General features: G+C 31.3%; 1 protein-coding gene and 1 pseudogene across 2 annotated transcripts; both read right to left on the bottom strand.

Annotated features, from left to right (window-relative positions):
- Positions 1-536: 536 nt before the first annotated feature.
- Positions 537-3,489, bottom strand: LOC107767604 (metacaspase-1-like; annotated as a pseudogene).
- Positions 3,490-8,596: 5,107 nt separating this feature from the next.
- On the bottom strand, positions 8,597-12,690 carry LOC107824774 (pectinesterase 1-like). Of its 2 annotated transcripts, none has more exons than XM_075225953.1 (5): positions 12,380-12,690; positions 11,654-11,932; positions 10,706-10,912; positions 9,783-10,023; positions 8,597-8,996 (listed from the first exon to the last, which is right to left on the bottom strand). In XM_075225953.1, exons 1-5 carry the CDS (start codon positions 12,593-12,595, stop codon positions 8,842-8,844), a joined length of 1,098 nt encoding a protein of 365 aa, XP_075082054.1. In that variant the 5' UTR covers positions 12,596-12,690; the 3' UTR covers positions 8,597-8,841. The 2 variants fall into 2 exon arrangements, with proteins under 2 accessions (XP_075082054.1, XP_075082053.1); XM_075225952.1 differs by having other exon boundaries at positions 8,837-9,001; positions 12,380-12,689.
- Between the last annotated feature and the right edge of the window lie 637 nt (positions 12,691-13,327).

The raw sequence follows: 13,327 nt of genomic DNA, 5'->3' as shown, positions 1-13,327 counted from the left end.
ATTGGCCTGAATTTTTGTAGGTCCATCAGAAGCGACCTATAACCAATATGCAGTGCTCCGTCATGACTTTTTGGATCATTTTATGGCATTTCATGTTCATGCAACATGATTTGTGATTATATTCACTCTTTTTTTTTTTTTGTGTTTATCTGTTTTGTAGAATTTTTTTGACGGACTTTGATTGATTTAAAAGTTCGTAGGTCTATAGGAAACGACCTAGTGACAAATACTCATTGCTTCACCATGACTTTCTAGTCACTTTTTAGTGTTTTAGGGTTATGCAATACGAATTTGTAATTATATCCATTTTTAGTGTATATTAGTACATGTTGATTTTGTAGAACTTTTTTGATGGATTCCAATAATTTAAAATTTCGTTGGTTATAGAAAACGACCTAGTGAGCAATACTTATTGATTCACCATCACTTTCGGGTTCATTTTACTTTCAATATACACTGTATTCCTGCAGTTGATACTTCTGTTTGATTCAAGAGTCCATTAAATTGAGAAGAGTCAATACTGTAGCTTTGTCTTCACACAAATATTTCTTGTATTAAAATTTTCCACTTACAGGAAACAAAGACTATTCTTCAGATGTTAAAGCTGAAAATACAGAGAGATACTCTTTATTTATACTCCAATCAATATCTATGCACCCAAACTATATGAAAATCAGAGTTGCTCAAGATATTATTACAACGAAAACGGCTTGGTGTACACATCAAATGGCTCATTAGCAGTCAACTGGGGATCCTGCAACCAAAAGGTAAAAATATTTATTCATCCCTTTACACTTGTAGAACAATACAATTTCTATAAAATATTACTCCATCTGTCCCAATTAATGTGGCATGGTTCGGATTTCGAGAATCAATTAAAATTTTACCGTGAATTCGAACATAAGATTGTTAATGATTTTGAAATAAAATGTGTACATATTTGGAAACTACGTCCTAAAAAGTAATACAAGTCACAATAATTACAACAACAATAACATATCCAGTATAATCCCACAACTGGGGTCTGGGAAGGGTAATGTGTACGCAAATCTTACCCCTAACTTGTGAAGGTAGAGAATCCAGGGGCGGATGTAGAGTATGGCCTCCAGGTTCATCTTAACCCAGTACTTTTGCCGCGAAGCATAAATTTATGTGTAAAAATTTATTAAAATTTCAACAAATGGTAGGTCTGAATTCATAACTCTAAAAATACAATTAGTTCAATACTAAAAACCTTAGAAGTTGATCCCACAGAATCTAAATGCTGAATCCGCCTCTTAGAGAGGCTGTTTCCGAAGACCCTCGGCAAATCATAGTAATTAACAATCCAAAATTTCTAAAAGGCATATGAAAAAATCTGGCCAAAGAAAAATTTGTTTGACTCTCGAAATTCGAACACCGCCATATAAATTGTCTAGGAAGGAATACTTTTAAGCTAAAGCTACCTGTCTTTTCCCACTGCCAAGGCTTCCTCCATTTATTAACATTGTGAGAAGAGTTGAGACTTTGCCTCCTAAATCACTATTAGATCTGCGGATTGAAGTTCTCATTGCATTTAGAATACTCCCATATGTTGTTCCTTGTCCACTTTCAATTGCTTGTATGAAAGAAAAAGTCATTGCACCAGTTGAAGTGACCTTGGATAAATTCTGTTTATCAATTTTAAGTCATTCAATTAGCTTTGCTTAGGTTGATTAACTCTATTTATTTGAAAGAAAGATCAAAATATAAGATGGAAAAAAAAAGAATTTTACTTCTGTTTCTTGAGAGTTTTGATGATCGTCGCAACCACTGAAGGATATAACCTCTCCTCCATTTGTTCCTTTCCATACACCTGAAGGAGGACGATGATCTTCCCATACATATCGTCCATTTCTGTATCCATAAAACTCTATTATATCAACTAACCGAAGGGAGAGTGAAATATATTAGGATCAAAATAATCAGGTGTCATGCGGAAGGTAGCAAAGCATACCTTGAACGACGATAAATTAGATAAAAAAAGAGAAATATATCAAAAGAGACACAAACAGGTCGCTTGGCGTAACTGATAAAGTTGCTGTCATGTGATCAGGAGGTCACGGCTTCGAGCCGTGGAAACAGTCTCAAGCAGAAATGTAGAGTAAGGTTGCGTACGATAGACCTTTGTGGTCCAGCCCTTCCTGGAGCCCGCACATAACGGGAGCTTAGTGCACTGGGCTGCCCTTTAGACATAAACATGTCAATTGACCTACGTCTACAGGCGGAGATGAGCTATCTACTGTATAAAAGAGAGTACAAAATATCGAGAGAATATCTCAGAAAAAGGTAAACACAAGTGACAGCATAACACCTATCTCAGAATATCTCCTCCGAAACAAGACTCTTAAAACCTTAAAGACTACATTATGGATGATATTAAATGAAAAGGAATAATCCTTAATTTATAGAAGTCTAAACCTTTTCCTCCAAGAAAAAGGACTAGCCAAATATGAGAAATTTATAATTTACTTCTGGGAAAAGAAAAACTCAATTATACTAAACATGTTGCTCTTTCCTTCAAGTGATAGGAAAATCAAATATGATAAAAAAATCAGGACAGATAAACATTTGAGCATTAAGTGGAATAAAAATTCGTAGTTTTACAAACCTGCCCGTCCTACAAAGGAACGGCAAATCAAGCATAGTGCCACTGTGACAAGCATCTATTATGGCATGAAGCTTCACACCAGGAGGAAGAGGGTTGACGAGTATTGCATTTAGTTCATCATCAACAATCTCTCCTTGTGTTTCATAATCCAAAGGGCAAAGTGTTTCGTCGTAACCATCAATCTCATCTCCAGTGTCATTCTCTTGCTGTGAACCATGACCAGAAAAATGAAATACCAGAGAATCTCCAGCTCTAACACCTTGCATAAGCCAGGATATTGCCTTCGTTATATTATGTTTTGTTGGTATCCTCTTTTTATCTCTTTCTTCTTCTGTAAGTATATTCCAAGAAATGAAGATTTGAAGTTAGGATAGAAAATTATGTTACAAAAATTATTTGACTCTCGAAATCTGAACTGCATCTAACAGATTGGGACGAAGAGAGTACTTAATAAGGAGAGAGAAAGAATATTTTACCGGTGAGCATAAGGATGGAGTCTTGAGGGAACTTGAATCGATTGACAAGCAAGTATTTCATACATTTTGCATCATTGATACATCCCTCGAGCTCATCGTCAGTATTTTTATAAGCAATCCAATAACCACAGCTCTCTTTCGGCCAAAAGGCGAAGGGAGCTGAGGATAATGGTACTTGTTGGCTAGTAGCTGTAGCCGACTGCCAATGCGACAGACTGCATGGCAGACGGCACAGCGAATGGACTGAGCACCATTTGGGATTTGTAAGGATGTATGGCAGTTAGTACAGTCCATTTTTAAGGAAAAGAAGAATGAAATTTGATAAATATAGCTTAAAATATAGTCCTATAAGAAGGACTAAGGAGAGCAGAGGATGATTGACTACTCTGTTCTCTGGTTTAGCCTATTGGGAAATAGCTTCTATTTATAGTAATTTCTAAAACAAGCACCTCAAAGACAAGTGAATGCAACATTGCAACTTTTACATTACTTTTTTTAATTCAAGCCGAACACTCGGCTATACTGACCTGTGGTAATGTGGGGTTTGACGAGACCTTATATGATTATAAAAAAACCTAAAAGAATATACAGAGGAGGACATAAACCTTAGCCTCGAGAATTACACGTAAAATGAATGAATTCACTCTAGTATAAGCTTGAAGAAAAGTAAAGTCTAAAGTAGGAGAGGACTCCTCTCTTACATTATATATTGATGGGAAGATAAGAAGATGTAAAAAAGATCTGAAACAAATCTTAACCACTATCATGGACACCGTTTGTCCATATAAAATTTTTCAATTTTTTAAATTTTTCTTGAAGGTGATTTACCAAGTTTTTTTCATGTAAAATTTTATTTCCTCTCACAAAATTATAATATGTTTCAAGTAAAATACACGTCCAAACATAATTTCAAACGCCTACTATAAATGAAATTACCCTTTTTATAGCCCGTAATCACTTTTTTTTCCAAAAAGAAAGTGCTTTTTATTTAAAGTTCAAGTGTTTGACCAATCTTTTAGAAGAAAAAAGATACTTTTGAGTAGAAACAGAAAAAAAATAATTTATCTCAAAAAATACTTTTGAGAAATACTTTGTAAAAGCTTGACCAAACACTAATTGCTACTTAGAAGTGATTTTCAAATTAATTAGTCAAACACAAACTGCTTCTCACAAAAAGTACTTTTAAAAAAAAATACTTCTAAAAATAAGCTGATTTTTAAAGTCTGGCCAAACACGCTATTAGTCTTGATTCTGGACAGAACATTTCCCCCTCGGTCATTCTTTGGTAAAGCTATAGTTTGTGTGAAAAATCTCTCTAGTTTAATTTAGTCACAATTCCAATGTTAGCAAGTGTGTCAGCAGTAAAGGGGACTTCCCTGTAACAGTTAAAAAATTAAAGACAACAAATTAAATGGAAAAGATTCTCCACAACGTTTTATTAGGATAAGTGATAAAATATAAATCCAAGGGAAAGCTTAATTATACAATGAGTATAAGTCATTGTCCAACCAGAATCAAGTAAAGTTTCCTTGCTTTTCCTAATAAGCACACATAATATATTTTAAAGTTACTCTTTGTAACAAAATTCTTGATTAGAAAAGAATAGAAGAAACTTGTTCTATAGTGAGTTTTTTTTTAGTTTCTTTTTTATGATGGTAACTATTATAGTTTTTGCCGTAAATGCCCCCTAGAACCCACTATAATATATAAGCTTTTAATAACTATCAAGAACAGGATTCTATTTTAGGCACGACCACAAATATGCCCCCTAGCTAAGGCTAATTAATTATAAATGATTAGAGTTGGGGCACAAAGTAAAAGGAAGTATCTTGGACCTTTCTTTTAGTAAAAAATTATTCGCACCGGCATAAATGTATCCCACAAATTAATAGTTGCATGACATACGATATAAACTTTTTCACCAAACCATAATTATATATTATGTATTTTTATCTCAATATGTCATTTAATCATGATAAGTTAGCATGGTTTAGTCCTAATGGGGATAATTTTTTACCCTTTTTGATATGAACATCGGTGGTAGATGCGTTTAAATTTCTTCTGTCACCCAATATTTATGTGAGTTAAAAGAATGTGATATTTGTTCTACGGTCTAAATATCATTGAAATTAAATCTGAAAAGAGAGACTATAGAGCACAAAGACAATCCTCGCTATAGTAAAAAATACCTCTATTTGTGACAGAATATTAATGATAGACATGTCTGTCACAATATTTTGATAGATTTGTGACGATTTTATGATGTTGTTCGTCAATTTGTTGCGATTTTATGATGGTGACAATCCTCGCTGTAGTAAAATAAAGTTCATATTTGTGACAACTATTTATGATAGACATGTATGCCACAAAATTCTGATAGATTTGTGACGTTTTTATGATTGTATTCGTCAATCTGTGACGATTATATGATAGTTTTAATTTTCTGTTATAAAATTTTCGCGACCCTCAAATTTGAGATGAAATTAGAACGAATTATCCATCACAAATATTGTTTGTTAATTTTTCTTGCTCAAATTTAAATAATCATTGATTCCCCTAAGCGCTTGCTTTAGAAGTACAAAGCAACAAAGAAAGATAGGAATAATATACATGTGTATATACATGCAATCATATTCTTGAGAATTCCGAGAATATATTGCATATCTAAAAATAGCCAATTATTTGATTGTTAGATAATAAATATATTAAACATGTGGTCAAAAAAATATTATGCTCATGTTAAAAAAGGTTTATTCCTTGCAATTTTTATATGAATCAGCATTAAGAATAAGAATTTTCTTTTCTCTTCTTGTTTCGTTGAGGGTAAGACTGTCCTATTCAAAAGCCAAAATTCTGGAAACTTTATTCTATAAATCCCTGAAATGACACTTGCCTTCCCACTACAAGCTTTCATTTGATTCTTGATATATTGAATTAGCTATTTTAACACGAGAGAAGCATTATAATGCAACTTGGAATATGCTTCTATTTGAGAGGTTTGACTTTGTTCGGTGGGATTTTTTTTTAAAATAAAAAAATAAATAGACAGATTGCTATTACTATAACTTTGCACCCAAATATTATCTAAATATCTAGGATAAGTTATTAAAAAATTACTCCTCCTTTTATCAATAATATCACACAATGATACCAGACTAATACAACATGTATCGTTTCGTAATGTATCGTATAGTATAACATTCGTTTTGATGCATACAATGTTTGTATAGATTGTATTGTTTGCCGTTGTTTCATACTGTCATGCACCAGCAATATGAAGAATAAACTTCCAATAGATAAAGTTCTAAAATTTAAATTTAAATTAAATCTATATATATATATATATATTAAAGCAAGAAAGTTACCATATATAATTGACATTATGGTTAAGCCAAGTGGCAAACTAATAAATATCAATAGTATATGATAACTTTATTATATATTTGACTATTTTAGTTAAATACAAATATATATATATATATATATATATATATATTTTAGTTAAATACAAATATTATATATATATATATACAAAATTTGAATTAAAAGATAATTTTGAATTTATAGATAAAGTTCTAAAATTCGAATTTAAATTAAAAATAAAATTTATCTTTTTTTATCATGTTATCATACTTAATTCGGTTAATGATCATATGCAATCATGTTAGGAACTTTTGTTATTTTTTATAATTATTTAAATACTACTTTGCCTCTAGCAAAAAAAAAAACTACTCCATATAACTATAAAACTCTTTCACATTTAAAATTTTATAAGTGTAATTCTTTGAAATACTATAGCTAGATTTGAATAAAACGAAATTCTTTTAAAATAAATATAATATATAAGGTACACGTCTATGTTTATCTAAATAACAAAAAAGAGTTTACAAAACCAAATAAAAGTTTACTTACATGTATAATAAAGTAAACATACATGCTGGAGAAAGAAACATCACAAAATCAATCAATATTAAAAAAATAAAGTTGTTTCTTTTTTCTTCTTGAAGAATATTTGTTTGAAGAGTCAATTTGCATAAATGGACATCAAACAAATAACAAAACTTTGGCTATACAATTGCTATCATTAATTTTAATTTAGCACATTCAAGGAATTGAAGGGTATAAGCTGAAACCCCTTCATTTAGCTGTAGTCAAGCCAATATTGCAAGGGTATACTATTTTTTTCATTGAAGAATATTAGTTTTGAATCATTAGATTATGTGAAAGGTTTTTTTTTTTCAAACTCAACAAGAGATAAATTGGTTTCTAATTGATAGTTGCTATAGCGACTTTTAAGTGTAACAAAGAGTATATATAAAGAAAAAATTGGTATAACGTGATATATATTTTTTTTAAATGTAAATAAATTATTTCAATTTCTTTTTGCTTTTTTTTTTAATTTAAATATAATAAAAATACAAGATATTTTTGAACATTAGTAGGGAGTTTTAAAATTATTATAATAGAAGTTATATCATGGATAAACTCAAAAAACCGAAATCTTATGGAATATTTACATAATATCCGGTCATATTTATTGTTTACTTTTATAACTAATATAAATAGATGATATACCGACAACACACGGTTATACACATATTATATATGGATTATATATAAATAACACATCATTCAATTTTTTTAATTTAAGTGGTCGGGGTATGTACCTATTTAGCTGATTAGATAAAGCCAAAAGAAAAATATGAAATCATTTCAACCAAAGACTAAAAATATAATTAAAGTTCATATGTAGACAATTTTTTATTAAAACTCATCCTTTTATAGTGAGATAAATTAACTTTTTGTAACAATAGAAATAATGACATAAAAAATAAGATAATACAAAATAAATATTGAAAAAGTTATTAGAAAAATCTAAAAACGAGAAATAAAAGATGACAACAAATTTCTTCTTATGTTTCATCTTTGTTGAGTATAAAAAATTTGAAAGTTAATCTCAGTGATTTCAAATATTTTTTTTTCAACTCAAATACATAGATTATAAGATAAGGATATCTTTGAATTTTTTTTTTAATTTACATTATGTGTCGTTTTTAAGAAATCACTATTACTAACAAATATGAGTTATTATTTTGCTTCCTGACTATTTTTAGGACCCAATGACACCGGCAAGAATGGTAAATTTTTTCATGTAGTTAATATCCAATAATTATCTATATTTACTGAGAAAGTGTAACTTTTAAGATTATTTATATACAATCAAAATAACTTAAATATTTGACATGATTAGTGTCCGCGCATCCGTGCGGGTACTAATACTAGTTATAAAGAAAGAGTAAAGTACGAAGTAAAATTATTATATAAAGCAGTAGGGTAAAAGATAAAATAAAATTATTTAATAATAAGGATGGACAAGATGAGAGAAAAAATAAATAACAACGCGACCACACCAAATCGGTCGTTATATAAAGTGGCACATTTCGTCGTTATGTAACGACGTATTTAACGATACGATACAATAAAATTTAAGTAACAATCAAAACAAACATTATATTTAAAATAACAATATTACAAACATATAACAACTATCCAAACAAAGCTAATCGTGAAACATCTACACTCATCTTTATTTCTAAACCCAGACTGTCCAAGTGGGTAACACCAACTAAATTTCAATCTCAAATTAGTTGAAATCGACTATACAAAATTGAAAACAGCAACAGGGTCAAAATTCCTACTTGCTAGGACCATTATCTGTCCCTTTTTTCCTATTATCTACAGTGTCACAGGAGGAAGTAGCCATTTGGACCCTTCAATATAGCCAAGTGTGATAAGAGGCTTTGCCTCTGCATCAGTTAATTTCTTCGCATATCCAACCCTACCATCCATGGTTGCACCTGCTCCTTTGCAGTTGTATTCTCCATAAAAGACTGACCTGAAAAAACGAGAAGCGAGATGAGCGTGCTATTTTCAAATCGATTGATAGATAGCCTGATATGTTATAATAGATCAAAAGAGATAAAGAGGGAATGGTAAATCTCATAGTGTTAATACATAATAATGAAAATGCAAGAAACAAAGAAATAGTAGAGTAAGATGGAAAATGAAAACATATGGATTCACCTGAACTAATAACTTTTGCTCAAATCAAGTATATATATATTAAGAAAACCCGTTAGATATTTATATATATTTGACTTAAAGTCGTTATAGAACTCAATTATTATTGTATATAACTTAAGGTCTGATATATGAACCTATAAACTTCAAATCTTGAATACGCCAATTATTTTATATTGCCAATCAGAAGGCAAAAATCTTGCCTTGTATATATATATATATATATATATATATATATATATATATATATATATATAAATATTAGACATCCTATTGTTTCGTATATTAAATTAAAATCATTGTAGGAACCTATAAACTTTAAATCCTGTATCCGCATCCGCTGATCATTCATGGGCCATAAAGTTCTTGTATGGAACCGATCACATGATAAAAAAGAGTGATATTTATACTCTTTTCTTGTATGAGACCAATCACATGATAAAAGAGCAACTTATATTTATGATCATTTTTTAAAATTTTCTTATTTATGACCATTGAACTTACTATATATATTTAGTAACATTGTTTTTTGTTCATGATATTTTAAGGAATGCAAGCAAAATCAACGATCGAAAAGAGTTTGACTGACGACTAACCTGTCGTAATCGCTTTTGCATTATCAGACCAACCTTCAGGGTGAACAACGTCACTCATATCAGTGTAAGAGTAAACAACCTTAGCAAAAGGTTTCCATGCCCTTCCTAGAAGTGCAGTTTTTCCTGTTCCAGTAATCATACAATGAACAAATGAATATCCACTGTCAACATTGCCTGCACCCCTTGCATGTGCTGTGATCATTGCCATTGGATCCCCTGGAATTACATGCATCTCTGTGTTCTATTTTCCAAAAAAAAAAAAGAAGAAAAAAAAAAATCATTAGCATCCTGAGTGAGCAGAGGCAGAGCAAGATTTGAAGTTCATTGGATTCTGAACTTATCATCGAACTCATATCTCGTTTTAGTTACTGCATTCACAATTAAATATTTATATTTTAAATAGTCCAGGGGCGGATTTAGGTTGTTTTTATGTTGTACGTGAACCCATGGTCTTTTCGCCAAATTAGGTATTTTATGTATAAACAACAATAACAACGACGACTCAGTAAAATCTCACAAGTGAGGTCTGAGGAGGGTAGTGTGTACGCAGACCTTACCTCTACCCTAAGGGGATATAGAGGTTGTTTCCGATAGACTAGGCTCAAGAAGACAAAGGTATTTTTTATGTATATATATTGAAAAATTAATCTAATATGATATGCTGGCCCATAAGCTGAATGGTGCACTAGGTTGAATGTCTAATTATTATCCAAAGGAACATGAATCGATTCTTACTTAGTGCTTCTTTTTTCTTGCTTTTCAGTAGTCCACTTATATTCTAGAAATCCTAGATCCGCTTCTGATAGAGTCTAAGCAAATACTAACGACTTTATCCGAACCCCGTAGCTAATATTGTGACTTCACCCTAAGAGTGAGACGAGAAGAATATGAATAAAATTTTTGAAAGAAATGAAATGATTTACCAGATATAAGGATTTTCCATTGCCAAAGATGAAATCAACAGTGCCTTCAATGTAGCAATCTTTAAAGAAATGCTTGCCACTGTCATCACAAAAGGTGTCTTGAAATCCATACATTTTACAGTTATATAATGAAGCTTTATCTCCTCCTGTCCTTAATGCTGCTGCTTGAGCTAATTCTCTTTTCCCATCTGGTCTTGGTGCAGAATTCTAATCACCATTGTCAAAACAACAAAATATATTACACATTAATATTATATGAAAAGAAAGAAAGAAAAAAAAGAAAGAAAGAAACAACAATAACGATAACAAACTCAGTGAAATTTTACAAGTGGGTCTGAGGAGAGTACTATGTATGCAAACCTCACCCCCAGCTCGTGAAGGTCTGAGGAGGGTCTGGGGAGGGTAGTGTGTATGCAAACCTCACTCCCAGCTCGTGAAGATAGAGAAGTTGTTTCTGATAGACCATCGGCTCAAAAGAAAGAAAGAACAATAACAATAACAAACCTAGTAACATCCCACAAGTGGGGTCTGATGAGGGTAGTGTGTACGTAAACCTCAACCCTAGTTCGTGAAGGTAGAGATACTGTTTCTGATAGATCATCGAAAGAAAGAAAAAAAGAAAGAAAAAAAGAAAGAACGAACAATAACAATAACAAACCCAATGAAATCCGACAAGTGGGGACTAATGAGGGTAGTGTGGATGCAAACCTCACCCCAGCTCGTAAAAGTAGAGATGCTATTTCTGATAGACCATTAGCTAAAAAAAAAAAAAGAAAGAGAGAAAGAAAGAACCACACACGTAACTTTGCGGTAATTATAGTCAATGGCGAATATAGGACAAGTTTGATGGGTTCAACCGAACTATTATTTTTTGTTCGAATTATACATACATACAAAAATAAAGTTAAAATGTATAAGATCATACACATTCTGAATTATAATACGTACCACAAAGTTGATATTAACAGCGCTGAAGTATTCAGATTCGACGACAACGGTTGCACTATCAACTGTACCATAATCTTTTGCTGTTCCATTAAAGATTATATTTGGTACATTCTTAGGGTCTCCATATAATGTAATGAAAGGTTTATACCTATCAATCTTAACTTTCTCTGTGTAATTTCCACCTCCAATTGAAATAATAACTCGTCTTTTATTCCCTTGAGGAATGCTGTTTATGGCATCCGTCAAAGTCTTGAATTCACCACTTCCATCTGCCCTTACCTTCAGTTACATATCCAGAATTTAGAGTCAGTGAATTCTGAAATTCAGCTAAACTCGAAAATAATGTATATATAATATCAAACCAAAAAAAACATTACAAACGTAGATTTTCATCAGATATAAAGATGCACGAATAAAGTACTACCTCTGTATGTAGTGGTGTTCGGATTTCGAGAGTTAACTGAACTTTTCTTTGCCTATGATTTTTCATACAACTTTTAAATATTTAAAAATATTTAAAATGCATTGTGACTTATAGTACTTTTACGTTGTTTTCCAAATATGTAAATTTTATTTTAGAAAACTTAAAGATTTTTTGTCAGAGTTCATAGTCAAAATTAAGAAGTTTGACTCTCAGATGTCACATAAATTGGGACCGAGGCAGTATCAAATATGTTCATGAATTTAAGAGGAAAATTAAAGAAATAATCATATGTAAAGAGTCACCTTAATGATAGTTTTATTAGCCTCAGCAGCTACAAGGGCAGGGTCCAAAGTGTCTTTTCTTGCATCTAAAGGCTTAACATTGGTTTCAAACCAACTTTTTATTTGTGATTTATCAGCTGGTATTGGAACAGAATCATCTGAAAAAACTCTAGGAATGAAAAGAAGAATGGTTATAACAATAGCTTCCACAGCAAATATGGTGTTTTTTCCGGCCATTTTTTTGTTTTTGTTTTTGTTTTTGTTTTTTGTTTTTTGTTTTTAATTTCTTGAATGGAAATGGATTTTTGGTTTTGGTTTTCTATACAAACTTAGTAAGTGTAGGTATTTATAGAAAGAATAGAAAGAGCAGAGTTTAACAAGACAAACTAGAGGTAGAGATTTTTTGCATGGTTTGTTATGTTAGTAGGTAAGCATTGTAGGGCAGTACGAGTACTCCGTTTAACAAATGGTTTTTATTGAGGTTGTTAATTAATAATAATTTGGTAACTCATATAATTTTGAGTAAGCTAGTGTTTCTACGGTTAGTGAATTTCTCTATAGCTAATAGCCAGGAATTAGAAAGAAAATGGGAGAAATTAAAAAATAGCCTGATTTACAATTCAGAAATAGCCACAGTTTTAAAAGTAATCGAAATTTAGCCACTTTTTATGTAAAGATAAATCTGAATGAAAACACTGTTCAAAATTCAGAAAAATACTCCAGTATATACCGGTCCAGCATAAAATATACCGGTCCAGCATAAAATATACCGGTCCAATCTCCAGTATATTATACTGGAACTTTCCGCGTGTTGGAGTTCCAGCATAATATACTGGAAGTTCATACACATGTGCACCCATCTCCAGTATATTATGCTGGAATTTTCTGTGTTGCAGCAAAATAGTGGCTGTTTTTGAATGACCTTGCAAACGCTGACTATTTTTGAATGACTAGTCCGAAAACTGGCTA

Source organism: Nicotiana tabacum, chromosome 11, assembly GCF_000715075.1.
Source record: "Nicotiana tabacum cultivar K326 chromosome 11, ASM71507v2, whole genome shotgun sequence".
Lineage (NCBI taxonomy): Eukaryota > Viridiplantae > Streptophyta > Magnoliopsida > Solanales > Solanaceae > Nicotiana > Nicotiana tabacum.
This window is presented reverse-complemented; position numbering and strand designations above follow the sequence as displayed.